At 42.8% G+C, this 27,191-nt stretch overlaps 1 protein-coding gene across 3 annotated transcripts in view; it reads left to right on the plus strand.

Moving 5' to 3' along the window:
• LOC311265061 (nucleolar protein 4-like) overlaps positions 1-27,191 on the plus strand; it is a 157,758-nt gene that overhangs the window by 43,496 nt on the left and 87,071 nt on the right. For 2 of the 3 annotated variants that reach the window (XM_084366376.1, XM_084366377.1), the window contains exon 4: positions 1,156-1,262. In XM_084366376.1, the coding sequence (XP_084222502.1) occupies positions 1,156-1,262 (107 nt within the window). Of the gene's footprint in view, positions 1-1,155; positions 1,263-12,345; positions 12,539-27,191 lie in introns of those variants that run through there. The other variant, XM_084366378.1, reaches the window with a different exon arrangement.

Raw genomic sequence — 27,191 nt, forward strand, 5'->3', positions numbered from 1 at the left:
AGGAAGCAAAAGAGGAGTGACAGCGCCGTGAACAGCATGTGTCTCGTACTCGTCTGCTGTCTCACCTTTTCACACAGGTGTCAGTTCGGCTCTGTTCAGACATGCGCTGCCTGCTATAGAAGTGATGCACCAGAGCCTGCGTTGGTATTTGTGCTTATTGTGATGTAGCTTCATATCCCTGAAATCTGCACGACCGACGCTAAAATGTTCAGTAAGTCATGAACACTAATGTTGACAAAGTTTTTTTTACTAAATAAAAGCACAAAGCATATTGATCCAGAAGATTTCTAAGTGCAGAAACATGATCAAACAACTTGTTTGAACAATGTGCATATTTTATTTCTTGAGATGCATCGTGATGTTATTTCTTCGCAAATCTTCAAATGCTCAAAACTACTTTTTCTCTCAATTTGTCAGCCATCAACCTTCTTCTCTGCTCCCCTCCCGCCGCTCACTGGCGCCGCCAGTATATCATGTAGCGTGCTGACATCATCACACTAAAGCCTTAGCTTCCTGCTGCAAAAAGACTGACGGCTCTGGCTATTACTGTGTTTATTTGAGATTGATTTAAACAGGATCATGTAAAGGAGGACTTGCCAGCGCCATCTCGGGGGAAGGTTGGCACCATCGCTTGTTTTTTGCACCGTACGTCATGTGACTTAGTAGTAGAGAATAGATGAACAAATACAGCAGTGTTTCATTGTCAACAAGCAAGAGAGTTACAGTCTGCACAACCATATTAGTCCTGCTGTTAACTCAATAAATGGCATAAACAATGAAAGGCATCACAGGTACAGCTACAGAGAGGAAAGCATCAAATATCTGCAGAAGAAGAAAACTCACAATTCTCTCCTCTCCTCTCCTCTCCTCTCCTCTCCTCCCCTCTCTCCTCTCCTCTCTCCTCCTCTCTCCTCTCACCTCTCCTCCTCTCTCCTCTCACCTCTCCTCCTCTCCTCTCCTCTCCTCTCCTCTCCTCTCCTCTCCTCTCCTCTCCTCTCTCCTCCTCTCTCCTCTCACCTCTCCTCCTCTCCTCTCCTCTCTCCTCTCCTCTCTCCTCCTCTCTCCTCTCCTCTCTCCTCTCCTCTCCTCTCCTCTCCTCTCCTCTCCTCTCCTCTCCTCTCTCCTCTCTCCTCTCTCCTCTCCTCTCCTCTCCAGAGAACGACAGACCGAGCTCTCTGGTGTTGGAGGTGATCGACTACAACATGCCTCTGACCACCACCTACATGAAGCAGATGAAGCTGCAGTGTATGGGCAACAACAAGGTACGTGAGGTCACTGCGACCGAGCTGCATGTCAAACAGCACCGAGCCTGTTTCTGATTCTGGACTCCAGCGTGAGTGTTTCTGTTTCTGTGCTTTCTGAGACCACGAGAGTTTCCTTGAGAGGGCATCTTATAGTAAATCTTGCTCTAAACCAGCAGGTTATTTTGTACTCTCAAGTATTGTTTGTGACGGGCGTGTAGGAGGAAACCAGGAGGCCCAGTAAATGCCTTGGTAGGAAGAAAACTCCCACACAGCGTCGTGCAATTAAAACACTATAATGAGAAGAAACATCAGTGTTTATAAGTCTGAGGCTCGTGGAGGTCAACAGACCAAAACCATTTCTTCTTAATAAGCACGAGACTGTGTGTTTGTGTGGTCTATATATATGTATATGTATATATTTATATATATATATATAAATATAGTAACTGAAAACTTGTTTATGCTTCCAAAGATGTGAACAAATGACCTGAGAAAAGTTGTCAGAAGTCTTTTTTTTTTAACATTTCCGATTTGTGCATTATTTACGAAGAGTGGTTTTGAAGTTAATCACCTGGCAAGTGTACTTCATCGTTGATTGATTTCTAAATATTTTACCGATTAATAAATTAAAACATTTAGTCCAGAAAAAAGCTGCAAAAGTGGAAGTATCCAGTACAGGTCCCAGGTACTCAAGTCTACAATACCCCAAACATTTACTGTCCAATCACTTAAAAACAGAGGAAAGCAGCAAATCCTCACACTTCAGAAGCTGTGAATACTCTAGTCAAGTCAATTTAATATGTATCACACTTTTCATACAAAGCTCAAAGTTTAACTCCTTCATGCTACACAAATAAAACTTATATACAGTTATCTATATATATACACACATATAATTATATATATAACCCGACCTTGCACAGGCTTTAAGGTAGGGAAGGTGATCCTGGAGAAAGATATATGACACTTTGGGTTAGAAAAAATGCAGGATGACATAGAAATGAGACTTATAATCAACTATCTAGCTATTAACTTTCTTCAGAATCACCGACAGATTGTCTCATCTAACACAAAGATGACCTCAGATTGGAGAGTGAAGAGGAGATCTGCTGTATTTTATAAAACACTCCTCGGTACTGGTGCGTTAAAAGTGGCAAGATGTCGTCAAACATGCAAGAAACATCGGCAGAAAATCTGGAGCAAGAAGTGGACTACACAAGGGAGCGTTTCATCTTTGTTGTGAGTTGGAAAATGAGGCGATCTGGTTTTGTACTCCTCTGTAGGTTTTTACAGGCTGTTAGAAAAAGGCTCCGGCACTAATAAGACGCCGGTGACTTTGAGTTTTATGTCGTATCAGGAGAAAAAGTGAAGCTGGAATATTTCTGAGGTGGTGAAGAAGGTCAGATACTTCTTCTTTTGTGAATCAATGCTGCGCTGGCTCGCTGCTTCTGCAGTGTGTGTGTGTGTGTGTGTGTGTGTGTGTGTGTGTGTGTGTGTGTGGGTGTGTGTGTGTGGGTGGTGTGGGTGTGTGTGTGTGTGTGTGTGTGTGTGGGTGTGTGTGGGTGGGGGTTGGTAGTGGTGTATTCTACATTGTTCCCACAACACCAGCACCACCACTCTACCCTGTACCACTGTGACTATCAGTACCACACACTCGCTGTCAGTCATGTTCCTTCTGTGTGTGTGTGTGTGTGTGTGTGTGTGTGTGTGTGTGTGTGCGAGTGTGTGTGTGTCTAGATAACGGGTGGGGGAACAGAGGGCTGAGCTCGTTCCAATTAAGCCGGGCCCCTGAGCGTCGAGTTAATTAGCTGAGGAGAGAGAGACACTGAAGTGCCAATTTACACTGGAATGCCAATATATCTGCCTGTCTGTGTGTCTGTCCAGGACACACACACAGACACACACACACACACACACACACACACACAAGTTGATACTTTGTGTTTTACTCTCTCTTGCACGTACACCTGCACACTCACACACACTCACACCTGCGTCCTCCTCCTCCTCTGCAGGAGCGTGTGCTGGTTCTGCTCGGTGACATCGTGTCAGATCCGTTCTAATTAGTTCACACTGACTTATTGACACGAGGCTCATTATCGTCCTCATGTTAGAATCAAGCAAAGTACAAAATGAGAGAGTTGTTTTCTTTTTCTCAAAGCGAGTGTTGTTGTTCGTCGTTATTATTCCAAAAAAAAAGAAGAAATATGAACTTAAATATGAAAAAACCTTTCACCCTTATTTTTTTAAACACTTCTGTCCGTGTGACTTCATTATCCAGAGGGAAGAGAAGTTCATGTTTGTCAGGTGGCTGTGAGTTGACTCCTGTAGCATAAGGATGAAGTCTGTTCTGTGCTGTAATTATCCAGAGTCAGTCCAGGATCAGGGTCAGAGATGTGAACAGTTTGAACATAAACAGAAGTGCTCTACATCTGTCGGTGTTACTGTATCGATCTGCATCAGAAGCGGCCTGTGCACGATAAATAAAAGATGTTGGTGTGCTGTGTGCAGCCCACAGCGGCTCGACCGATGCGGGATCTTGATCAATAATACGCTTCCAATGGTCGAGGCCATGTGCCAATATCCATCACCTCTCACCTACAGGGTCAAGTTACAAGGATTCATGTCGGCCATGGGAAACTTCTGTCACATCATTAGAGCTTTAAAACAAGTCAGTGATAAATGTGCAAAGAAAATAAACTTAAATGATTTTAAGTTAATCACAGAGTTGGGGGTGGATTCCCGGCATATTAAGGCAGGATGGGCCTGGGGTCTCCTCCTAAATTATTTTTATCATAAAAAAAAATATTATAATCACAAAAATGCTTAATATTGGGTTAGATGCAGTATATACATACATGTTAATATATGTATAATTTTACTTTTGTCTTTTTTTGTCCAATTTTGACTGTTAGTATGACTTCTGTGTTCTGTTTTCAAACACTGATGCCACTAAATCCTGCACACCGGACCTTTAAGAAACACAATCACCAAGACTAAATATATAGAACAACAAACCGGTGTCTTTAAGTTAATCAAAGAGTTGGTGGTTCGAAAAAAAAAAATAAATAAAATAAGATCAAAACTATTAAAAGCACGTACAACAATTAGCGAACACTATAGAAATGATAACTGTAAAAGCTGTGAATTGCATGCGGCAGACATTATGTACACAACTGAAGCATGACACAGAATAATAACTGAAAAAGTTCACATATTTGTAGTCGTCCTGGAGGAGCCTCAGTATCGGCAGTAGACAGCATGTCTGTTATCGAATATGTAATAAAATTCAGCCCAACACATCTGCTTTTTTTTCACAATAACAAAAAAAACTCTGACTGCATCACTCCTCACCTGGAGTTACGTGGACGCAGACATGCAACCGATGCAAAACATCCCTAGTTCATGGTTGAGCTTTTGAGTGATAAAACACCGGATTCAACATTTAAAATAAACTCAAGAACCAGCAAAAAAATCATCCTGCATAAATTAGATAAACTGACCAGTGACCAGTACTGATCGGTGCATTTTCCAGTTGGAAGATAAACTTGTCGGTGCTCTGCTCTGCACAAACTGTACTGTGTGATATTTTTCTATAGCTACTTAAAAAAACTTCTCTGAGGACTTTTTTATTGCTGCTGATTCCTTTCGGAAGTCAACTTTGTGATTGGTGCAGTTCCTCCACCTCCACCTCCACCGCCCGAAACACTCTGATGTGATTTATATTTGTCAGACCAGACAGTCGGCTCAACCCTGTTGCTGGAAGAGTGGAGGTGAAGTTTTAGCAGACAGTATAGACTGTGTGTGTGTGTGTGTGTGTGTGTGTGTGTGTGTGTGTGTGTGTGTGTGTGTGTGTGTGTGTGTGTGTGTGTGTGTGTGTGTGTGTGTGTGTGTGTGTGTGTGTGTGTCTGTCTCAGGATGAGACTGTGAGATTATAGTGTTCGGCCCAGAGGAGCAAAAGTACAGACAGGAATAGAGGAGCAATGACTCACTCACCTATAGAAATAACATAGGACATGAGGGAGCATTAGGTTCAGTGTGTGTGTGTGTGTGTGTGTGTGTGTGTGTTTGTGTGTTTGTGTAAGGGGAAGCAGACATTGTGCAGGATAGTTGAATAGCAAAGCATTCTGTGAAAAAAGGTCGCAGTCTTTTGTCTGGGATGTTTTTATGACGGAGAGAAGAGGAGAGAGGCTCAGCTGTAATTTTACTCAGGAGAGGAAATGAGCCAGAGGTATACAGAAGAAGAAGAAGACGAAGAGGACGAAGAAGAAGAAGAGGAAGAAGAAGAAGAAGAAGAAGAAGAAGAGAGGAGCATGTGCTGCATATTTGTGATGTGTGAATCCTCCACCGGCTCCATTAGCACTCATCCCAAGCCTCCGTTCATCTGCCCATCCCTTTATCTTTCCCTCCATCCGCCCCCCGTCCCAATTCAATAAGAGGAGGAAATTACCCAGGATGCTTCCTGGCAGGGGTGGGGGTGGGGGGTGGAGGTGGGGGAGTGTGTGGTGAGGGGCTGCAGCAGACAATGTAGAAATGGGTGAGGAGTGAGAGGAGAGGAGACGAGAGGGGGTGGAGGAGGAGATGGCAGGGCGGTGGCTCTGTCTGACTGAGGGAAGGAGGAAGAGGAGGAGGAGGATGGAGGAGGAGGAGGATGTGTTTGGCCGGGGTGAAAATAAAAATGAGAAAATTTGTAGGTGACAGTGGGATGCAAGGGGGAGGAGGGGGAACGGGAGGGGAGGGGGATGGGGGAGGTGACGGGGGAAAGTCAGAGGAGGAATTAAAAAAAGGAGAATGAGGTGGTTCATTATCGTTTATGGTCTCCCCTTCTCCCGCTCTCTGCCCATTATTTCAGCAGCTACCTCCAGAGGAAAGACATTTCATTATTTTTGGGAGGAGGGGTGTGTGCATGTGTGTGTGTGTGTGTGTGTGTGTGTGTGTGTGTGTGTGTGTGTGTGTGTGTGTGCGTGTGTGTGTGTGTGTGTGTGTGTGCGTGCAGAGGGGAGATAGGTTGGGGGTTGGTCTGTTATAATTACTAAAAGACTGTTGAGAAGACAGCAGAAAAGAAATCCTACGTTTTGAGATAAAAGGCTTGTCGGCTGAACGGCCTTGAAAAACCTTTTGTACAAAACATTTTCTTGGCTGAAATATGAAGCGTCAGTCAGGACAAGCTCGTCCACAATCGTGTTTTCTTCTCCAAACCTTTCTCTGTACACACAGCGGGCCAACATTAGCCCGGTCACGTAACTCCCCGGCTCACATCTGTGATTCAAGTAAAAATCAGAAGGAAGGAAACGATTATTCAGTCTGATTCTGTGTGAATACGATGCTCCGTGTGAAGCATCAAACATTTGTGATACAATTCGGACATTTCTCTCAAAAGTCTAGAAGCCACGGTGGTGAAAGAAGTAAGGAAATAACGCATGTTTGATCCAGATGTTTTGAACCGGGTGAAGAGTTAAAATCAGGAGACTCATCCATCCTGACCAGACCACTTGAAGTTGGCTCTTCTTTTAACGTAACAACAATCTATTCCTAACGTTAACGGTGCAAACTCTGTTTCCATGTCTTGAAAATACCAGCACCCACAAACAGAAAGCATCTCTCTCTCTGAAACGTTAAGTCCTGTAAAAAAGTTTGTTGTGCTCCAGTAAACCTCAGACTACATTTCCAAAGATTCTCTGAATACTCGGATGCCATCAGATGTCTTTCTTCACCTAAAGCGTCGCTGCTTGACGACCACATTAACCATATCTTTACCACACAATCATCCACAAAACTATTTTGAAAAGTCCACATTCCTCAGAGTTTCATGACTCACCAACCAGCTGTTTAATTTTACACATCTGCTCAAAATAAAACATGCATAGTTAAATACATCAACACCCCCGAGTCACGGCTACGTACGGGGTGTTTTCACACATGTGGTTTGGTTCATCTGGTCGAGACCAACTGGAGAGAAAATGATGCATTGTTGCACTTTAGTTCTGGTCTGGTTCCTGTTCACATTGACTCTGCACACATGCAACACGAGGAGTGAACATGAAGTCATACAGACTGACAGGTAGCTTGTTGATTTCTTGCAGCATCATCATCAGGAGCAGTTTATGCAACTTTTTAAACAACTTTTCACTCATGAATCAGGTCAAAACAGCACAAATCTGTTATCATGAATCCTGTGGTGGGTCCGCTTGTTCTTACACCACAAACGAACCGCAAAAGAGTCTTGGAGGCGAAACAAGACCCTCCTTTTCGAGCGGTCTCGGTCCGGTCGTTGGTCCACACCAGGGTTCGACTGACACCAGCCCAAACGAACCAGACTAACTGGACAGGGTCCACTTTAACCTGCCCTGTTTCCCAGCCTGGATGGTTATCTCTCCCCTCCCTCCATGCACTTTAGATTTACCGTTAAAATATTATATAATATAAGTCAAGGAACATCAGGCAATCAAACACAGCTAATATCCAATATTTACAAAATCGCCATTTTGACTGTGCAACATTTAACTGACAGTGAGTCATTATTACATTCATTTTGAGGTTAATCTGGCTTTGCTGCCTTTTATATGACTTTTTAATTTGTCTTTAGCTTCCTCTGCGCCTTCAGCTTACCTTCCATGAATTAACAGCGTCGGCACTGAAGTCTGTACGATGAACTCGGATCCACGGGTGCTCGTTCATCGTGTGCAAACAAGAATTTTAAATCACTGTTACATTAATGTTGCAGAGCACGCATGTGTTGATCGAAGGTCCAATTAGTAAATTGAAGAGGACAAATGCAAAGGGTCATGTCGAGCTAAATAAACCTTGTTAGTTTGTTCGTATGGTTCATTCACACAGAGGTTCAGTATGATGAGAAGAATAACACATCAATAAAAGATAACACAGTAAAGAATGGCTGGAAAGACGAAGTACAAAAGCTCAACCATGTTTCCATGAATTGTTTATATATAAATTTATATATCTAATTTGACACCGTAAAAATGTTTTAAGTGGCGACCAGATTACGTTTTGTATTAGTTTAATGAGGAAATGTTAATTAAAAATAATCACTATCAACGTACTTCGTTGGTTTTTCTAACCTGGCGCCTGATGGTCTGACGTCGCCCCCAGAAACTGTTCAAAAATTCATGGCAGGCGATTGGACGAACCAGCCGTCTAACCAATCAGATCAAGAGTAGGAGAGCGCTGCCCCCACTGGAGCCAGTTGGTAAATCAAACTGTTACTGAAGTCAGTCGAGAGAAGAGTGAAAACACGTTTTCCATTGAGAAAAGCCGTCAGCGTCGTTCTTTAAACTCTCCAGTTCTGATAGAGCTGATGGTGCTATAGCAGCCACGCTAACCTCTCGAGGAGCCGCCATTGTTGTTTTCAGGGTTAGGGTTATTTTGAGCTTTAAATACAACATCTGTACAATATCAGATCAGGATCTAGTTTGGTACAGAAAAAGTCCACAGTGACCTGAGATTCAACACGTTTATTAACATTAAAACAAACCCACAATCTTTTCCAAACCTTATTCAAGGAGCTTTATTTCTCTAAACCAAACCAGAGACTCAACGTCCTGCACTTTATATCAGCTCACGTCAGAGCGATGATGATGATACAGTGTGATTGCATAGATACATTTAAAAAAAAACACTAAATCCATCGGCGGCGGCGCTTTTAGCTGATACAAAGATCACACGTAAAGTGTTTTCCTCCTGGCTGAAAGCCCTCAGGTGGGTTTGCTCCAGGGGCATGACCTTTATCACATCTTATCCTCTCACCATCCGCCCTGACTCTCTCCAGTGTATACTGTCCAATAAAGTAGAAATGCCATGGTAACGGCCCTGCGAGAAAAAATCCACTCCATTGTCTGTACAGTAAGTGCACAGCACAGAGCTTGTGAGGGGAAAGTGAAAGCACCGCGTCGCAGACAGATGGATCTTTCCATGATGCAGCTCAGGTGAGAAGAGTCCTGGAGCTGCATTCAGGTGGGAGGGAAACTGCACTGAAAACAAATTTAATGATGCAGAGACGTGAAAAGTCCCCTGGAAGTTGGACTTAATGACGTAAACGCTCAAAACCACTCAAAGGCATTAATTTTAGATAAAAAGGGCAAAAATCCCCGTTAAAACCACGACTGACTGCACAGACCACTCTCAGTCAGACCCAAACAAATGGGTTTAAAATTTAAAAATGTAAAATTACAGGGTTAAACCTCGACAGTAAGACCAGCACTAATGACACACACGGCCATCTTATTTAATGACGGTGGAAAGGCTATAAATCAATCAAACCTGGTTCGATTTAATAATCTTCAGTTATAGAGAAAATCCATGTTACAAAATGCTTCATAAAGGCAGCAAAATAAAACATATGTCATAAAATCATCAGATTAAAAAACAGAAAAGACATAAAAACAAGAGGATAATAAATAAAGTGAAACTAAAAAGAGATCAGTGACTACAGACTCTTGAGACACCGGCCGTGAGCTCAGATAGATCAAAATAAATAAGTGAATAATCGTGCTGTCTGGATTTTTATTTTATTAACACTTAAATTTATTCGTATGATTCTGGAGCATTTGACAGAAACCAGCTGTAATTCACTTCTTTCAGGCAGATTACTGTCTCCTCTAGGGTCAAGCAGCCTATTCAGTGTTTTCTGTAGCACAAGCAGTGATAAGCATCCTTATCAACACACACACACACACACACACACACACACACACACACACACACACACACACACACACACACACACACACAGTGCACTGCAATTCCCTCGGCACATTGTCCCGTCCATGGGCATGCATGGCTAATCACCCCGCAGTTTCACCCTCTGCCTATAGGTGGCAGGTTTGTCATGTAAATGTGTGAGAGGGCACATGCCACACACACACACACACACACACACACACACACACACACACCGGCAGCAGCAGCCTGAGGTGGAGGTGTGTATTTAAACATTTGTATATGATCCAGTGTAAAGGTCAGCGTGCAGAGGAAATGAAACCTCAGCAGAATGAAACTTATTGAAGACTCACCGAGAGGATCATTTTCATCTCAAATCACAGCTGCTCGTCTGTTTTTTTCCAAAGTTTTTACTTTTTATTTTTTGTCATTTCAGTACAGCTGCTTCTTGTTTTAACCCTGTAGGATTTATTCTTCTTTACAGCTCAGTAATTTAAACAGAAGCAGCTGTCACAGCCAGAAAAATGCCCCGTTAGTTCTACTCAAGTATGACTTTTGGGTACTGACACTGATACTTAATTAGAAATTAAGTATTTGAATTAAAATCCTCCAGTTGATGAGTTGTATTGTGGGTAAAAGTAAGGAGGAATAGATGGATAGAAGACGGGTCCCCCTGTTTTTTTTTTATCTCCGTCACAGAGGTTTTGTTTGTTTGTTGGTTTGTGAGCAGGATTACACAAAATCTACTGAACAGATTTCAACCAAACTTGTATGGAGGATGAGTCTCAGCCCAGAATAGACCCCGCTAACTTTTGGTGGTGATCTGGATAAACATTATTAAACAGACTATCTATCTATGAATGCAGTCTGGTTCTCCTGACATCTTCTTTAGTGCTTGTTTTAAAGATATGTTTGTGTATTATTGTCCAGTTAAGTCCTCAACGGTCCCCATAAAGAGAGAGAAGAACAAAATGACTTAAATTAAAAAGTTATTATTGAGCAAGAACCCTTTAACCCATTAATGTCCACAGTGGAGATTTTTTATAGGCTAATTTCCATGATTGCAGCATTCTCCTGAACAACTGAAGTAGCTGGAGACTTGTTTTAAAACGGAAAACAAACAGCTGGAAAACAAAAAGACATAAAATGGCTCCTTAATGCTCAGTTTCTCTAGAAACCCAGAGACCTTAATTAATTTGAAAATATGTAATTTAAACCCTTATTTTAAGGCGAAATCTTCACTGTAGCTGCTGAGCTGAAAGTGTTAGCGTGGTTCAATTATTCGAACATTTCTAATTATTTTAGGACAGATACAGGAATCGTTTCTCACCCCCTTTAACATTGCAAGACTTGACGGAGGTATACGATCTACTGACAACTCACGGACCTGGTGCTGGAAGAACTTGATCCTAAACAGAAGTCCAAACAAAGTTAAGTTGCTGGAGAAGATGTGGAGGATTCTGGTTGATCGTGCTCATGTTTTCTGGTCTTGTCCACCTATTCAGACTTGTAGGAAGGAAGTGGCTTCAGTTATTTCAAAAATGTTGGGTTTTAAAAGAGACGAGACTAAAGAAAAGAAGTCACTGAGCAGTTCAAAGCATTAAAATTGCTTCAGTGAAAGGCAGCAGCAAACAGAAAGGTCTTCAGCCTTGATTTGAAAAAAGAGGTGAGAGTTGGAGAAGTGATGCTTCTTCATTTCTGTTTAGTTTCGGACTCTGTGGACTGAAAGCAACCCTGAACCTGACGACCTCGGAGGTCTGGAGGATTCATAACGCAGCAGCAGATCAGAAATGTATTTTGGCCCGAAACCATTCAGTGCTTTATAAACCGACTTACTCCAAACGAATGGGTCAAAAGATGCTGTGTTTATTCAGCTAATCAGACAGATTTCTCATAAACACTCACTTTAAGATGGGCAAACTCGGTCCCATGTCTTCTTGTTTATAGTTTTTGTTGGTAAATGTCTTTTTTCTTTGTTTGTCCTTCAGAGTTTCCCCACATGATTTCATGAGACTGTGGTGGGTGGACCTCAGACCCTTAAGGGGAGTACGGGAGCATAAAGACATTTCAGAAAATATAAAATAATAAAACATAACACTTGCTTTGAGCACGACGCCTGGCGATTAGTCCAGTCCTCCCGCCGCAAAGAAAAGTGAAACTCTGATCCTGCAGTAAATAAAAGTGCTCATGACGTTGTGGTCATTTCTGAGGCTGCAGTTTGAGTTGATCATTGTACAAAACAATAGAAACACCTCTCACACGGCCAACATGATAACCTCCATGAACCTGCAGCAGATTGAGCTGGATGTACCTAATAAACTGGACACTGGGTGTGTAGTCTCTCCCTCTCTCTCCCCCTCTCTCTCGGCCTGTGATGATGTCAGCAGCCGTGGCCCCGCCCCCCCTCCGGTTGCCACACAGAGTCTTGAGGGTCCTGTTGTGTGCTCTCACTCCCTCCCTCCCTTCACTCCGCCGCTCATATTGTCCATTTAGAATAAACACTGATAAAAAGACCGGAGGCGAGTCAATAAACAAGCTGCAGCCAACACGCGGGACGCACCGTGCGGAGACGCGCCTCGCTGGCCGACTTTCATGTTTGTAACCCCGCAGAAGTGAAGGTAAGAAGGCGTTTTCTGCACCTTTTTTATTATTTATTTCTATTCCGGAGTGTTGTCCGGGATATTCTCCTGCATGCTGACTGACAGAGAGGCGAGCAGGCTGCAGGGCTCTCCTCCTCCTCCTCCTCCTCCTCCTCCTGCTCCTCCTCCTCCTCCTCCTGCTCCTCTCTGCGGTCACATCACACCGTGCTGCTGCTGCTGCTGCTGCTGGACGCTTATTGACAGGCGCTCTGATCAATTATCGATGCCAGGGAAATAAAGCGCAGGTTTGCGCACACTTTGGAGGCGCTGTAGTAAGTTGTATGGTGTTGTTGTCGCTCCTCTCCTCCTCCTCCTCCTCCTCCTCCTCCCCTCTCAGCCCGTGTCGGAGGGCAGCGGGCTCCGCGCCACGCCGCCTGCAGCTCGTTAAAAAAGCACCGACGCTGCTGCTCGGTGTGTCGGTCATTGTGTGGCTCCAGCAGGCCGCTCCGTCCTGCGACAACTCTCCTCCTCCTCCTCCTCCTCCTCCTCATCATCATCCTCATTCATGAGCTCCGTGTATCAGAGTGCACGAGGCCGGCGTGCTCCTGACAGACGCACATTGTTCTGGAGCGGTGCGTGCGCGCCTGGTGGCAGGGGGTGCGCACGCTGGAGTGATGAGCGTGCGTGGAGAGAAATGAGTGTGTGAGTGAGTGAGTGAGTGTGTGTAGGCGGGCGGGCGGGTGGGTGGGTGATGCGGGATGACCAAGCACCCGCACACAGTGAGGAACAATCGGTGGCGCGTGCCAAGCGTTGAAACAGTGGCCTCTCATTTGAATGGAGCATTGTGACGTGAGGAGGAGGAGGAGGAGGAGGAGGAGGACAGCCCAGCATTATTAAACACTGTCTGGGTCTCTAACATCTGCAGGGCTTATTATAAATATATGTTTGTATATTATTGTTAAAGCTCGACCACGTAAAGACAGAAAAACATAATGAATTAAAAAGTTATTTGTGATCAAGAACCCAACAACTCGTCTTACACAGGAGAAAATAACTTGAACCCATTAATGTCTAATTTCCCTGACAGTACTTTTAAAGGAACAGTTCACTGAAAAATGAAAATGTTGATGCAAAGTCAGGTGAAGTTTTGTGGTCGACAACATTTCTGGAGCTTCACAGCAAAACAGCGATGCAGCATTCTGCTAAACAACTGAAGCAGCTGGAGACTTGTTTTAAAACGTAAAAACAACCAAAAAACTTTTGCCAAATGAGTTGTTAGTGCCTCCTGTTTGCAGTGAACTCGTGTATATACACACAGCCACACTGAGTTACTCTGAAACTGAAGAAAAGTTAAAAACATGATGTTTCTAAGGCAAGTTCTGCACATGAGAGGTCACCATCTCCTCCTCCATGCTGATGAACGTCAGGTGAAGTTTGTAGTCCACAAAACATTTCTGGAGCTTCGCAGCAAAACAGCTGTTGCAGCATTCTGCTAAACAACTGAAGCAGCTGGGGACTTGTATTAAAATGTTACAAATCAAATCAGTTTTATTTATGTATCACAATCACAGTCTGTACACTGAGCGACATCCTCTGCCCTAAGCCCCTCGATTCCAGCGAGGAGAAACTTGTCATGAAAAGCAAAACGAAACATAAAATGGCTCCTTAAAGCTCTTCTTGCGTAATCCAAGTCTCTAGAAACCCAGAGGTCCCAAATTAATTTGAAAAGATGTTATTTACAGCCTTTTTTAAAGAGAACAGTGTTGGTGTCTGAAGTCGGTTGCACAAACTTGACCACACTTTGAGGGTGTAAAAACATCTTCATAAATCAGTGTGGGACCTTGTGGCTTCTACAGTCGATGATCATGTCTGATAGCTTGTTTGTTTATGTTTTTTCACTTGTTGTTTCTGTTTTAAATCAAGTCTCCAGCTCCTTCAGTTGTTTAGCAGAAACCTGCAACTCTGTTTAGCTGCGAGACTTCAGCTGACTTCACATCAGTTAAGAAATGACAAATGTGTATCTTATCATGTGTAGTCGGGCTGCGCGATTTAGTCAGAAAGTGATATTGTGATTATTTTGACAGATAGTGCGGTTGCTATATAATTCATGATTATTATGGATGATTAAATTTTACATCACAATTTTCACTTTCATTGAAAAACTAGTAAGATCAGGATGATGTGACATTTCTCCCGCTCTCTGCCAAACAAACATGTTTTATTACATCTGGAGAACAAGCGTTGTAGACCAGAGCGTCTCTGCAGCGCTGCAACATTTCATTAAAACACTGTTTGTGACACATTTTACCTTCATGAGATCATTTCAGTTCTTGCTGTTTCGTTTATTTTGGGATTAATTGTGCAGCCCTAATGTGTAGCCACGTGTCTTGACCGCTTACACAGCAAATGTTACGTTTCCGCCTCTAACAGAAATAATTCTGTGGGCTTTTTCTTGACATATGAATTGTAGTCGTTAGTCATTAATGGGTTCAGTATGTTAACATGATCACGCAGTCTGCAGTCTGTCATTATGTCCTGTGTGGATGATTGTGAATCAGTGTAGCAGTATTATTGCGTGATCACACTGACTCCCCGAGGTTAAACAAAAGTCCAGCGTGTGTCTGTGTTTGTGTTGTTCTTCATTCAGTGTTTTTGGGTCCCAGCAGTGTTAAAAAGCATCAAACCAGGAGTTAGTGAGAAGCCAGCGGCAGCGCGACACACACACCTCGTTCACATGAAGACTGTGAGAACTGTGTCTGTTCCCGCTGAGAGAGCTACAGGTGCTTTAAACAGGTTCACGGTGAAACATCTAAAATATTAATAAAGTCCTCAAAGCTGAAGGTTTTTCGTGACTCTCTGCTAGTTTCAGTGAGCGATCTGTATTGATGCCACCCTCCACAGGCGGGTCAGAGGTCAGGGTCGGACTCTTGATACTGAACAGCGGCCCGGGAGCTGATAAGAATTCAGTGTCTTGCACAAGGGCCCTTCAGCAGGGCCAGGGGCTTTCAGACGGAGAGGCTCGAGCCGAGGTCCTCCAGCTGAAGGACGGCCTCTTTCAGCGCCGCACAAATCTGCTTCCAGCATCGAGTGTACTGTACACAGCATCTGTTTCCATGGCAACGTCTCCTGGGAAACGGTTCGACCGAAGTTTGCCGCAGGTCGTTTTTTTAAAAAAAGTTTGAACACTTGTGTCAGAAGATAGTTTCTGGTGGAAAAAATGGTGGTGAGCTTTTCGATGGTTTTGATTTTGATACCCGGTGGAAGATTTCCGGTGCCCCTGCTGGATCACAGCGGTGCCTAGAGACGACGACGGACAGAGAAACAGAAGAAGTAAAGCTGTAGGTTCATGATGATGAAGCGTCTCAGACAGATCTGCACTGAGATTCAGATCTGTCAGCGGCTCATCGACAAAACACTTCCACAATCGAAAGCATTTGAAAGCCACTTGTACTTTTTTTCAAGGTCACAGGCGAGAGGGCTCAGTATAGTGTCTAGTGTTTGTTGGTTACATTTTCACAAAGACCCATTTCCAGTTCCTGCTGATCATTCATCGCTTTTGAATTGGGCTGCAGGACAATTGTGAACGTTTGATTGTTTTTTATGTTCCTGGAAAATTGAGTGAAACGGTCTGAAAAGTAACGAGTAATGGAGACAACTGATTTATAAATGTATTTTTGCTGCTCGTGGTCTCTTAATCAAAAGAATGAAAACAAAAGACTTTTTTAAATGACGGTGTGAAGAAGCGAGGTATCACGGGAGTCGCCCTTTTCTTTGTGAAACAACCACTGCAGATGAAAATCTTATCGACGTGACTCAGGCTTGTTAATGGATGACATGTTTTATTCACGTTATATTTAGTCACGTTCCTTCCTCTTCTCTCTCTCCTCTCTGCTGGAAGTTACAGCAACAGGCGACTAAAAAGCACCGTCACTTTAAGATGAATAATGATATTTTAACGCTAATTATCTTCAAATGATGATGAAAATAATTGTTTTTATTGTATAACAGACGTGTGAAGCTTCATCAGGCCTCTCTCTGATATAAAATCAGATTTTTGAAGCCATTTGCTGTTACTGTCTGGCATCTAAGAGGTTAATTTAAGGTCGTCACAGATTTTCTGTCGTGCCCCTCCCCACCCGCAGCCTTCTGCCAGGGGACAGTGCGACTCGAAGAGCCTCTTCCAGGATAAATCCTCCTGTGAGGGCCTGCTTAGCTCCTCTCTGCTCGGCTCCAAAATAACTCCAGTTTCCCCCTGACCTGGCCATGTGCTCGGCAGGAGGGCAGGGGAGGAGGGATAGCCTGCCTTCTAATCCCCTTTTCCCCTTCATCCTCTTCCTCTCCCTTTGCTGGATGGGTTGGGTCCCTCTATTTCTGGAGTCTCCGGCTCTAATGTCCGCTGCATCTTGGGAATGCTCCGAGGGATTTTTGCTCTTTCTCTCGTCATTTTATTGTGCGTTTCCTTGTTGATTTGTCTGAACGCTGGCCCCAAAATATTCAGTTTGCTGTGATTAAAAACAAACAGAGACAAGCAGCAAATCCTCAATATTGAGAAGCAGAAGCCAACGAATGTTTGGCAGATAATTATCTCTGTTGATTAAATGAGCAATTAATGGGTAAATTGTTTCATATTTATATTTTTCATTATATTAGTAAAAAGGAGTCCAGTATGATGTCTTCAGATCGCTTTGACGCTTTGAGTAGAGCAGCAAATTATCACTTTGGACAAACTGCCAAATGTTTGGTGTCTCAAGTCATTCATCAAATGTCCAAATCATCAGTCGACAAGTTGTTTCAGTTTGCTCTGATAAAGTTGAGTCTTTTATAAGGTGCTGTACGAAAGAAATAAAGAGTAAAGAAGTGAATAAATTGCTCAATACATAAATTAATGTTATTAAATGCACCAAAAATAACAGCTTGACGAGCTAGAGCTGCAATGATTACTCGATAAGTTGTCATCCGTTAAGTTAATTACCTATTTTGATAATCGATAAATCAGTTTAAGTAATCTCTGATTCCAGCTTCCTAAATGTAAATATTTACTGAGAATGAATATCTTTGGGTGGAGAATATCATCTCAACAACTGACCGATTAATGAGTTAAATAATCAACAGATTGACAATAAAAACAATTGTTAGTTGCAGCTGCAGCACAAAACCCACGATTCAAGACGTAAATAGTGTTTATGTAAATGAGAAGCGAACCTTCAGTTCTCTCGGTGCCAGAAGGCGATTGGACTAATATTAAGAATCTCAAGTTAATAAGAGACGAGTTTGTCCTCAGTCCTGTACTTTGACCCGTTCTTTCACCTTTGAGAGTCTCATTTGAGACGACTTGAAGGCTGATTGACCTGCAGGAGGTTGTTAAAGTCCTGCTGTATATTTCAGAAACGCCACGTCTCTCTCAGGTTCTGATTCTCTGTCTGAATTTTCGTTCTGCCCTCTCAACCTCTCTCTGGATGAACTGTTGGATTTTTCTTTTTTCTCTTGTCAGTTTCATTTTTCTCTAAGAAAAGTGGTTCTATTACTTTTGTAGCTGTGTGTTTGCACATCTTCTTCCATCAGACATCTGTATTTCTCAGAGTGGATGTATAGGTGTTTTTCTTTCAAACCACCTTTCACGCTGTCTGTCTTGGGCTCGATTCACTTCTAGCATGAAAAGCGCTTCAATCTGTTTCCAACAATCGTTTCTCGTCGTGAAGGAGGCGGCGTGTCTTCGGCGCTCGTCTGCAGCCTTTGTGAGGAGCCGAAGGCCGAGCTGCGCCGCGCGTATCTTTGCTTTATTTTAACTGCACGACATTTGTGTGACATCCATCTTACATCCACCGCGTCAACATTTTCATGTGATGTGAAGTGCATGAAGTCATGACGGTCACGAGCAGAAACACTCTGCGAGCCAAGAAGACCATTAAATGCAGAGGAATGTTCCTCTGTGAAATTGATGGAGGGTCATTCATGACTAATGTGATGACGTTAGTACTTGTGCTGATGCACAATGCATAGAGCTAAATGAGTACTTCTGTCTGACAGTACAGGGAGAGGGTCGACTATACTTATCGCTCTATACGACTACACATATATACGTCCACTTCCTCTTCTTCTTCAGGCAGGAAAACATTGATTTTTCATCTTCTGTTTATGGTTTTGTTAGAAAACGCTGCTTCAGCCCGTTAATGTGTTTTGGACTTCACATCAGAATACATAATTGTCATCATATTCTGTATCTCTCGCAGCTTTCTTCCCTAATGTATCAACACATTGGAGGTTTCATCATTAGAGAGACTTAAGACTTGTTACTGGAGCAGAAGCTGGTCTGCTAGAGGCCAATAATGAGTCTTTTTACCTACATTATCCCTCTGTTCGTGTTAAATCCTCCTGCAGATGAGTCACCAGCAAATGACTGACTTCACCTGAGCTCCCTTTAGGCTGTAATTATACCACTCCTGTCAGCAGCGCGGGGAGCAGGAGCAGAGTATTCAACTGGTCTTTATTTTTGTGTTTTGACTGCGTCGTCTCCAGTCTCTGCTCTGGTTCTGGACCAGTGTGGTGGACCCTGCAGTGGAGCTGAGAGCGATGAAGTTGAGCCTGAGCCTGAAAACTGAAAACATTTAAACCTGCTGATCATATTTAAATAGTCAGAATCTGATTTGTGGGGCTGATGTTGATACCAATATTAGGAGGTAAAAGATTACAATATTGAATGAATTTAAAAATGCAGTACTTTGGCTCTGGTCCAGCGTCCTTTCTCTATCTGTAGTTAACAGTCTGTGGTCTCACTCAGTGTCCCGCCCACAACACTATCTGATTGGTTGGACATCGCAAGTATTGACCAATCAACACTGAACAATCTGAGCAGGAAATGGAAGTACACAAGTACAGTAAATAACGAAATTGTAATGTTTATTTACAAATGTATAATGTTTCCAAATATCGTTTATCAGTTTCCTTGATTACTGATAATCGCCCTGATAGAACCATATGGACCGGTCCCGAGGCCAAATACCTCGATATCAATACATTATTGTATGATGGGGATGGCTATTGGTCCTTTGACGAAATATTAACACAATGAGATTTTTGATCAACAGTCATCAGTAATGTGGATAAGTCAAGAAAATGATATAATTTAACTGTAATACAGCCTTTAAAACCAGGAAAAGACGACATCAATGCCATATGATGTCAAAATATAACGATATGGACGACATATAGCCTGATATCACCATAACTTGGCTGTTAACGAGGCAAACATATTCTCTAAAAAAGCATTTCTTCTCAGCCCGTCGTGGTGGTGAGAGGGGGACATTTGGCCGCCTGTCTTCAGAGTTTTATGCTCAGCAGTTGGTGTCAAAGGTGCAGAGCTCTCTGCTGTGAAAGGCTCTCAGTGTCGGTCTGCCTCTGCCTGCCGGGCGGCTCACTCGTGCTCCGTGCTTGATGAGCTCAGCCCGTTGTGTGCAAACTCAGTGTTTGATTAGCATAGCCTGAGGCTGTGTGTAGTTCCCTGGCCTTTATAGTGGAGCCATAAAATGAGGAGAGGTCAAGCGAAACACTTGTGAATGCAAACACATTCACGCAGCAGACAGGACCATGCTGATCAACGGAGGGAATCCACTGCTGTTAGGATCTGATCATTCACGTGTTGTAAACATGCAGCTGAGCGAATGACTTCACAGTCAGGTAGCATCAGCTCACCTGTGGGTTCAGCTCAAAGACTTCATGTGGTTCGTGTGTTTATTTTATAGTTTCTTTCTTTCCCTCGTAGTTTAACATGGTTTCAAAGCTCCCTGTGGTTTCTTTATGTCACCTGCACACGTTGTATTCCTTTCTTCTTCTCTGGTTTTCATCTTATTTGTTTAAGAGAAAACTCAACAAAACTAAACCTTCAGGCAGACACGGGTGGAGAGGTTGAAAGAGGTGGGGTTTTTGTTAAACATTCACAGGGTTAAAGTCTTTTCAGGGTTCGCAGCGACTCTCCGAGGACAAAACCATTCAGCAGACAATGTTAAAAAAGACAAGTCACCTTCTCTGTTAACGGTAGTCAAGGTGGTGTGTTTAGTCTGAACGTGAACGTAACTCTTACAAAGGTCCTGTGAATTGGATGATACGCACTGACAGACGTGTCTGATTCTGTTCAAAACTGTGCTCATGGTTGTAGCTGCAGCACAGAGTAACAAACTGGCAGCTGTCTGGCTAAATGTTTAAATAAAGAGCATAAAAAGAGAAAGCTAGACAGTAAGAGCAAAAACCAGAGTGACAATAGGCTTGTAGAGTTTGTGCAGAATATCATTTGTGTTGTAACATATTACCTCTGTTTATTTTAACAAGTAGAGCAACACTTTAAAGCCCCTGAAAACCTCAAATCCTAACATGAAATAGTCATGACTGAAAAATCAGTTAATCTGCTTCATTAGAAATGTGTGAGTGTGGTTCTGATTGTCTTGACAATGTCCTTGAAACATGTAAAATCGTCTAGGAAGTAATCCTCAGAAACTGTCTGGAAAAGGGCGGGCACTTGGCAGGTGATTGGACGGACCATCTGTCTATCACCGTCTATCAAGGGCTAACTTCAACCAATCAGATCAACGGTAGGAGAGTGCTGCCAGCGGAGACGTCTGGTAAATCAAACTGTTACTGAAGTCAGTCGAGAGAAGAGCAAAAACACTGTTGTTGTTTTAAAACGAGCAGTTGTTTCTCTCGCTGGATAGCTTGGATCTGCGAGTGTGCATGACCACTTGAAATGTTTTAAAGTTTTTAAAATCCTGATTGGTTAATTGAAAGTTTGGTTCATGTTTATCCGGTGAAGCCCCGCCCAAAAAAAACACCGACATCTCGAAAGTGCAATAACCAAAACTGTCCACATTTGGAAAACGGTGTTTCCATCATTCAGAGTCAGAAGCTGATAAGGAAATTGTTTTCAGGGTCTTTAAAACTGTTGAGCTTCACCTCCTACTGATAACCCAAACTAAAGTTGTCATATTATGAGGTCCTCGGGACAAAGACTGCCAATCATAAAGCATTGTGTAGGTTATTCTGTAGTGGGTTACATGGGAAACGCTTCCATGTAATTACCTCGGCTGTCTGCGGCAGACTAGTTCTGCCTGGCGGCCATGCTGCTGTGTGTGCTCAGTGCTCAACCAGTGGAACCAGAGAGTCCCTGCAGAGATCAGCTATATAATACAGCTGGAGCTGAACTCCACTCCTCTGCTGCTCCCCAAAGCCCTCACCCCCTCCTCTTCCTCCAGGCAAGTTTCTCATCTCTGACTTCTAATAGTATAATTTGATAGCTGGACCGGCTCATGAGGGAGTCTGGCTGTAGTAGAGATGGACAACTCAATCTGGTGAACCCGAATGCTGATTATTGCCAGAAGTCAGAGCAGGTAGTTGCCTGGAAAATGAATGACACACAGGGAAAATAGTGGTAAATGCTCCACCAACAAAGAGAGAGAGGTTAATATTTTTTAGGATGTCTTCTGATAGATGGTAAGTTCAGAGGCAATGATAGAATAAGTGAGAAATTGGATTAGTTCACCTCGGGTTGCCCTTTAGAGCTCTTAAACTGAGTTTGGATTCACGCTGAACAATAAACTGGATCAGATTTGGTTAAAAAAATGTTGAATTTCCATATTAAATGAGCTGAAGAAGTAGTCAAAACACTCGAAATGTGCCTGATTTGAATGCATCCTTAAAACAGTGGCCGAGTTTTTGTATCTGCTTTGGAACGAATAAGCTTCAGTCGTCTGCAAACGTTGCTACTTGGAATCGACCTGGATTTTTTTCCCAGATTTTTAATGCGTATCTGCAAAGTAGTTCAAAATATTGCTTATTGATCTTCTTGATTACTTACAATCAGAATCAGCATACATATTGGTCATTTAGTCAGGTTTCTGTCTGTAGCTTTAGTCGCCACTGGGAGTGTTGGTGTTGTTGCATTACTGGTGACGTAACCAGGATTAGCAGCCTCCATCTTTGACTAAACGGCAAAACTGACATATCTTCACATTCTGCTGATAATTTAACTAAAATTCTTACATAGATATTACATTATGCACCTTTAATGCAGGTTTAAGTATCATTTTGTGCCATTTCCTGTTATATCTGGCAGCACCGTGCATTAGTCCACATGTTGACCTCTGTTGCTGGTTGGAGGTGAACCTGCCTGGTTGATCGGAGTATTTCATGTTGTGGTGACCGTCTGCAGCTCGACAGTGTTGCGAATGTGTTTGCAGGGTGAAACTAGCCTGGTCCAGCAGTGACCTTTGCCTGGAATAATCCATGCTGTGTTTCCCTCGGATTGCTTCCTGCAGGGGAAAGGGGTTAATCGTCATGCTTGGGGCAGATTTGTGACTGACTGGATTAAGTGGGGCTCAGAGTGTTGGACACTCCACTAATCTCCGGTATCCATGCCCCTGATGACTGTTAGGGAAGGAACGACTGACTGGCTGGTTTACTCTCTGGCTGACTGATTTATATTCTGATTGACCAAGCGGACGACTGACTGATCCAATGATGATGGAGTGGTTGAGTTTCTAGCTGATGGACAGCTCGACCCACTGAGCGTCAAATGAGAAATGTGGAAAGAAAAACACTTTTTCTTTCTCCCTTGAGTCGAGGCCTGTGTCTCAGTTTGTTTCATTCTCCTCTGAACTCCACACCTCCCGCCTTTCTATGAAGAAACCTGCCGTGTTGTTATATTTGGAGTCTCGGTGTTGATTTAACACTTTACAACAGTTCCCACTCCCTTGTCCCACTTTGTGAGTCAATGATTGGCAGAGACTGCTCAGTATTTTAAGGCCGACAGTGTTGGAATGAACTCTCCTGGCATTTTGTCTGTAGTTGTGTGTCGCCATGCAGCTCGGGTTACACAACTTCAGTTAGTTTAGTTTTTTCATATTTTTCTTGTTTAGAGGTTTTAGTTGAAAATGTGTGTGTTGAATAGATATCTCATTGTTACGCATGGTGTTAGTTGCTGTGTTTTACACACAACAAAAGACAATGTGATTATGTTTCATAAGGAAACACGTTATCGTTGGATTATTTCGTCTTTGTGATTGACGGGAAGTAAAGTAGAGCCCGACTGATTTCCAGTTTTTGGGGCTGATGCCGATACTAGAGAGTAAAAAAATTCAGATATCAATACATTGGCTGATAGACACACATTTTTTACAATGATCCCTCAAATGTGATCAAACACTTGTAATGGAGGATTGATATTTTACAGTTTAACAATACGTTTTATTATCTAAATCTGCATTAAAGTTCAATGAGGTAATGATAAAGCAGCAAAATATTATATGAAGAGCTTCAACTCATGATTATTTTCTTTATCGATCAATCTGTCGATTATCTTCGCAATTAATCGATTGTTTCGTCTGTAAAACGTCCTAAAAATGTTTTATCCAACAGTCCAAAACCCAAAGACTCTCCATCTGCTGTCATACATGACAAAGAAAAGCAGCAAATTCTTACATTTAAGAATCAGGAACCAGCAAATGTTTGATGTTTTTACATTAAAAAGCACTTATCCGATTATCAAGTTGGCAGTTCATTTTCTTTAGATCCACTAATCGATTAATCAGCTGCTCGTTGCCGCTCTACTCGTCCGTATGGAGAACAACTTGAAGCCGGTTCTGTGTCTTTTTTTCTCGGGTTTTGAGTCGCTTCATGGAAACACCAGTTTTCTTTCATAATAACACTCGACAATCTCTTCTCACAATACTGAGAAGGCCAAGTTACACAATGAAATGACCTCAGCCGCTGTTCGGATTATTTGCATTACTGTATTATTGTCTGGCCAGTTAAAGTTCAGTTTCCATGGTGATTATTCAGAATATGTTCCCGGTCCAGGTACTGTAGACACACACACACACGCACACAAATGCACACACACACACACACACACACACACACACACACACACACACACACACACACACACACACACACACAAACACACAGGTACTCACCAGATTGCTGGTGCATTTAACAGATGGGTGATAAAGGTCAGAGGAGGCTTGACCTCTTTTTAAATACAAACACACACACACACACACACACACACACACACACACATTTTGCCGTGCTGTTTCTGTGTCTGTGTGTAACGAGCCTGCAGACAGTCGTAGTTTTTTTTTCCTCTCTGTTTTTTTTTTTCGTGCAACCTAACACTTGAACATGTGTCATCCTGTCAACCAGATGGATAAACAGGCAGTCGAGCAGCCAGAGGGAGTCAGACGACTAGCAAGTCGGCTCAACACAAATATTGTTCCCAAATTCTCGTCCAGCAAACGATCGTTTAATCATGCCTGAAAAAACAGAAAAATGTCCGCCGCAATTTTTGTTCAGACATTCAAATTAAAAATGACACAAAACACAGACAAAAGAAGAAAATGTTCCCAACTGAGGGGCTCAACCAGAGAAATTTGGTGGTTTTGTCTGATAAACAACATAAACGATTTGTGTTTTCGCACCATTTAAAGGATTACTGTAACCTGCCACCTTTTTTGCAGCCAACACTGATGAATTCATAATGTTCAACACACATTTTTACACAGTGGCTGTTTAAAATACCCTGTTGTTCTTGCATTATGTTGGCATTGTCTCCCGTTGGCTCCGCTCCTGATTCACTCAGATTTGGCACGTTCTCTGAAGATAAATGGTCGGTTAGCGAACAAAAAGACCTGCCACATTTGGCTTCAGTTACTACAGTGATCAGCGTCTCATGAGCCGTATCTGTTGTGCTTTTTCACACCAACCCCTAGCACTGCTGAAAACGATCATGTGGTTGGATTTTTTTTTTTCACTCTTATGTGTTGATTTTAGTATTTCTCTCACTCTGCAGCTAACAAGCTCTGTTATCTTGTTATTAATGCCGTGAAACAAACCGACCTGCGCACAGTGAGCAGGGCTGGGTACCATTTAAAACACTGCAATGCCAGAACCCTTAAAGATGATGCCGATACCGATAGTTCTTCATTTGACACCTTTTTTCTACTTAAAAAATCAGAGCTACAGTTTGGATACTAAATAAAGGGAAGTCATAAACCTTTTCCACTGGTTAAAAAAACTGCTTAAACCCGCTAAGATCGGGCTTTTGTGTGCAATGTGAATGTGTAAACTCTGCATTTACACGCGGGTCACATGACCCTAACATTGCAGTAGACCCGGGTTTTTTATCAGCTCGGCTTTGATCTAAACGTAAGACCCAGGTGAACACGCTAAATTCAACAGAACAGAAAAAGTGATGACGCGTTCTGTCATGTTGGTGGAAAAGCTACAGATTGTGAAACCTCGCACACAAACACTCCTACCAGGGCTGTTTTTTTGTTTTTTGTTTCAACATACAGAAGATGAGTAATTCAACCTAGTAAACAATTATCTAATGTAACGTTTATTAAGTAATCAGTTGTGGCGTGTTGTCTCTGCAGAGGTGGCAAGTACACCTTCTTTACTCAAATGGTCATTAAACTGAAGAACGCTTGCTGTGAGCAAAACCATACAAATAATCACTTTTCCTTGATCTGGGGACACAAAGGATCGAATGCAGGCAAACCTTAAAGGTTTCATGTATCGATACTCAGACCTAACAGTGATTGTATTGGCTCTTGGCTTGCAATGCTGTATTGGACAGCATCCACCAACACGTCATAACCACAACCAACCTGGGACAGAGTTTGTGTGTGAGTGTGAGTGTGAGTGTTTTTGTGCTGCTGGACGATGGAGGAGTTACACCTGTGAAACCGTCAGAGTTTAAACCTGGATTTCACTCACAGAGCAGCCAGGACGTCTCCAAATGAGCTCCGTGGAGAGATGGCCTGTTCATAGCCTGCAGCTACACTCACACACACACACACACACACATTTATACACACACGTACAGAGGCCAGGAGGCTTGTATAGCCACATGCATGTTAAAGACACTTTCCCTCTGAGACGCACACAGACCCACAGGCTACGAGCTGAATAACTGAGCTCTCAGATGGGCTGCAGACGTTGATGTTTCCTGTCAGGTTTGCACACGGACACTGTGATGCTGCGTCGACATTCAAGCCAAAACACTCCACGGCCGTGTTTTTTTTAATATTCAGCTTCACTTGTTTTCTCTTGAAAGGTTTGTCTTTTCCTTCATCGTGTGTTAAACCAGGCTTCTGGCTCAAATGAGTTGCAGGTTTGAAACCCAGATTAGAAAAAAATTGGATAGACAACATAAAAACAGGTAAAACCTGTAGGTCAGCTGATTAACAGATGCTTTTTAATCAAGGTACATAACCCTGTGATGCTTCAGCGACGCTGTCAGATACAGTAGATGATAAAACCTGATCTCAGGGGTTCGCAGGGGAACATTGCACACGGCAGGAAAGATGTTGAGCTGGACAGAGCTGCTCCTCCTCCTCCTCCTCCTCCTCCTCCACCACAGTCTCTGATGAACTCTTTGACCTGTAAAATTAGATTTTGGTTACCTCAAGTGGATATATGGTTTCGCACTAATAAGCAGAAAGAGGAAGTGGAGGACAGAGAGATATATTTATAACCCCATGTCCTCCTGTCTGGGACATTTTTATTGATGGCCATGTTCATCTCAGTATATCAACTCATGTTTACTGATTATTTGTTAAATAACCGTTTTGTAAACTGGTTTCTGATGATCAAGTGAACTCAGACTGCTATCAGTGGTCTCTATTTTCCACTAAGACTGTAT

This window comes from Pagrus pagrus (assembly GCF_965226575.1).
Source record: "Pagrus pagrus genome assembly, chromosome: 11".
NCBI classification, from domain to species: domain Eukaryota; kingdom Metazoa; phylum Chordata; class Actinopteri; order Spariformes; family Sparidae; genus Pagrus; species Pagrus pagrus.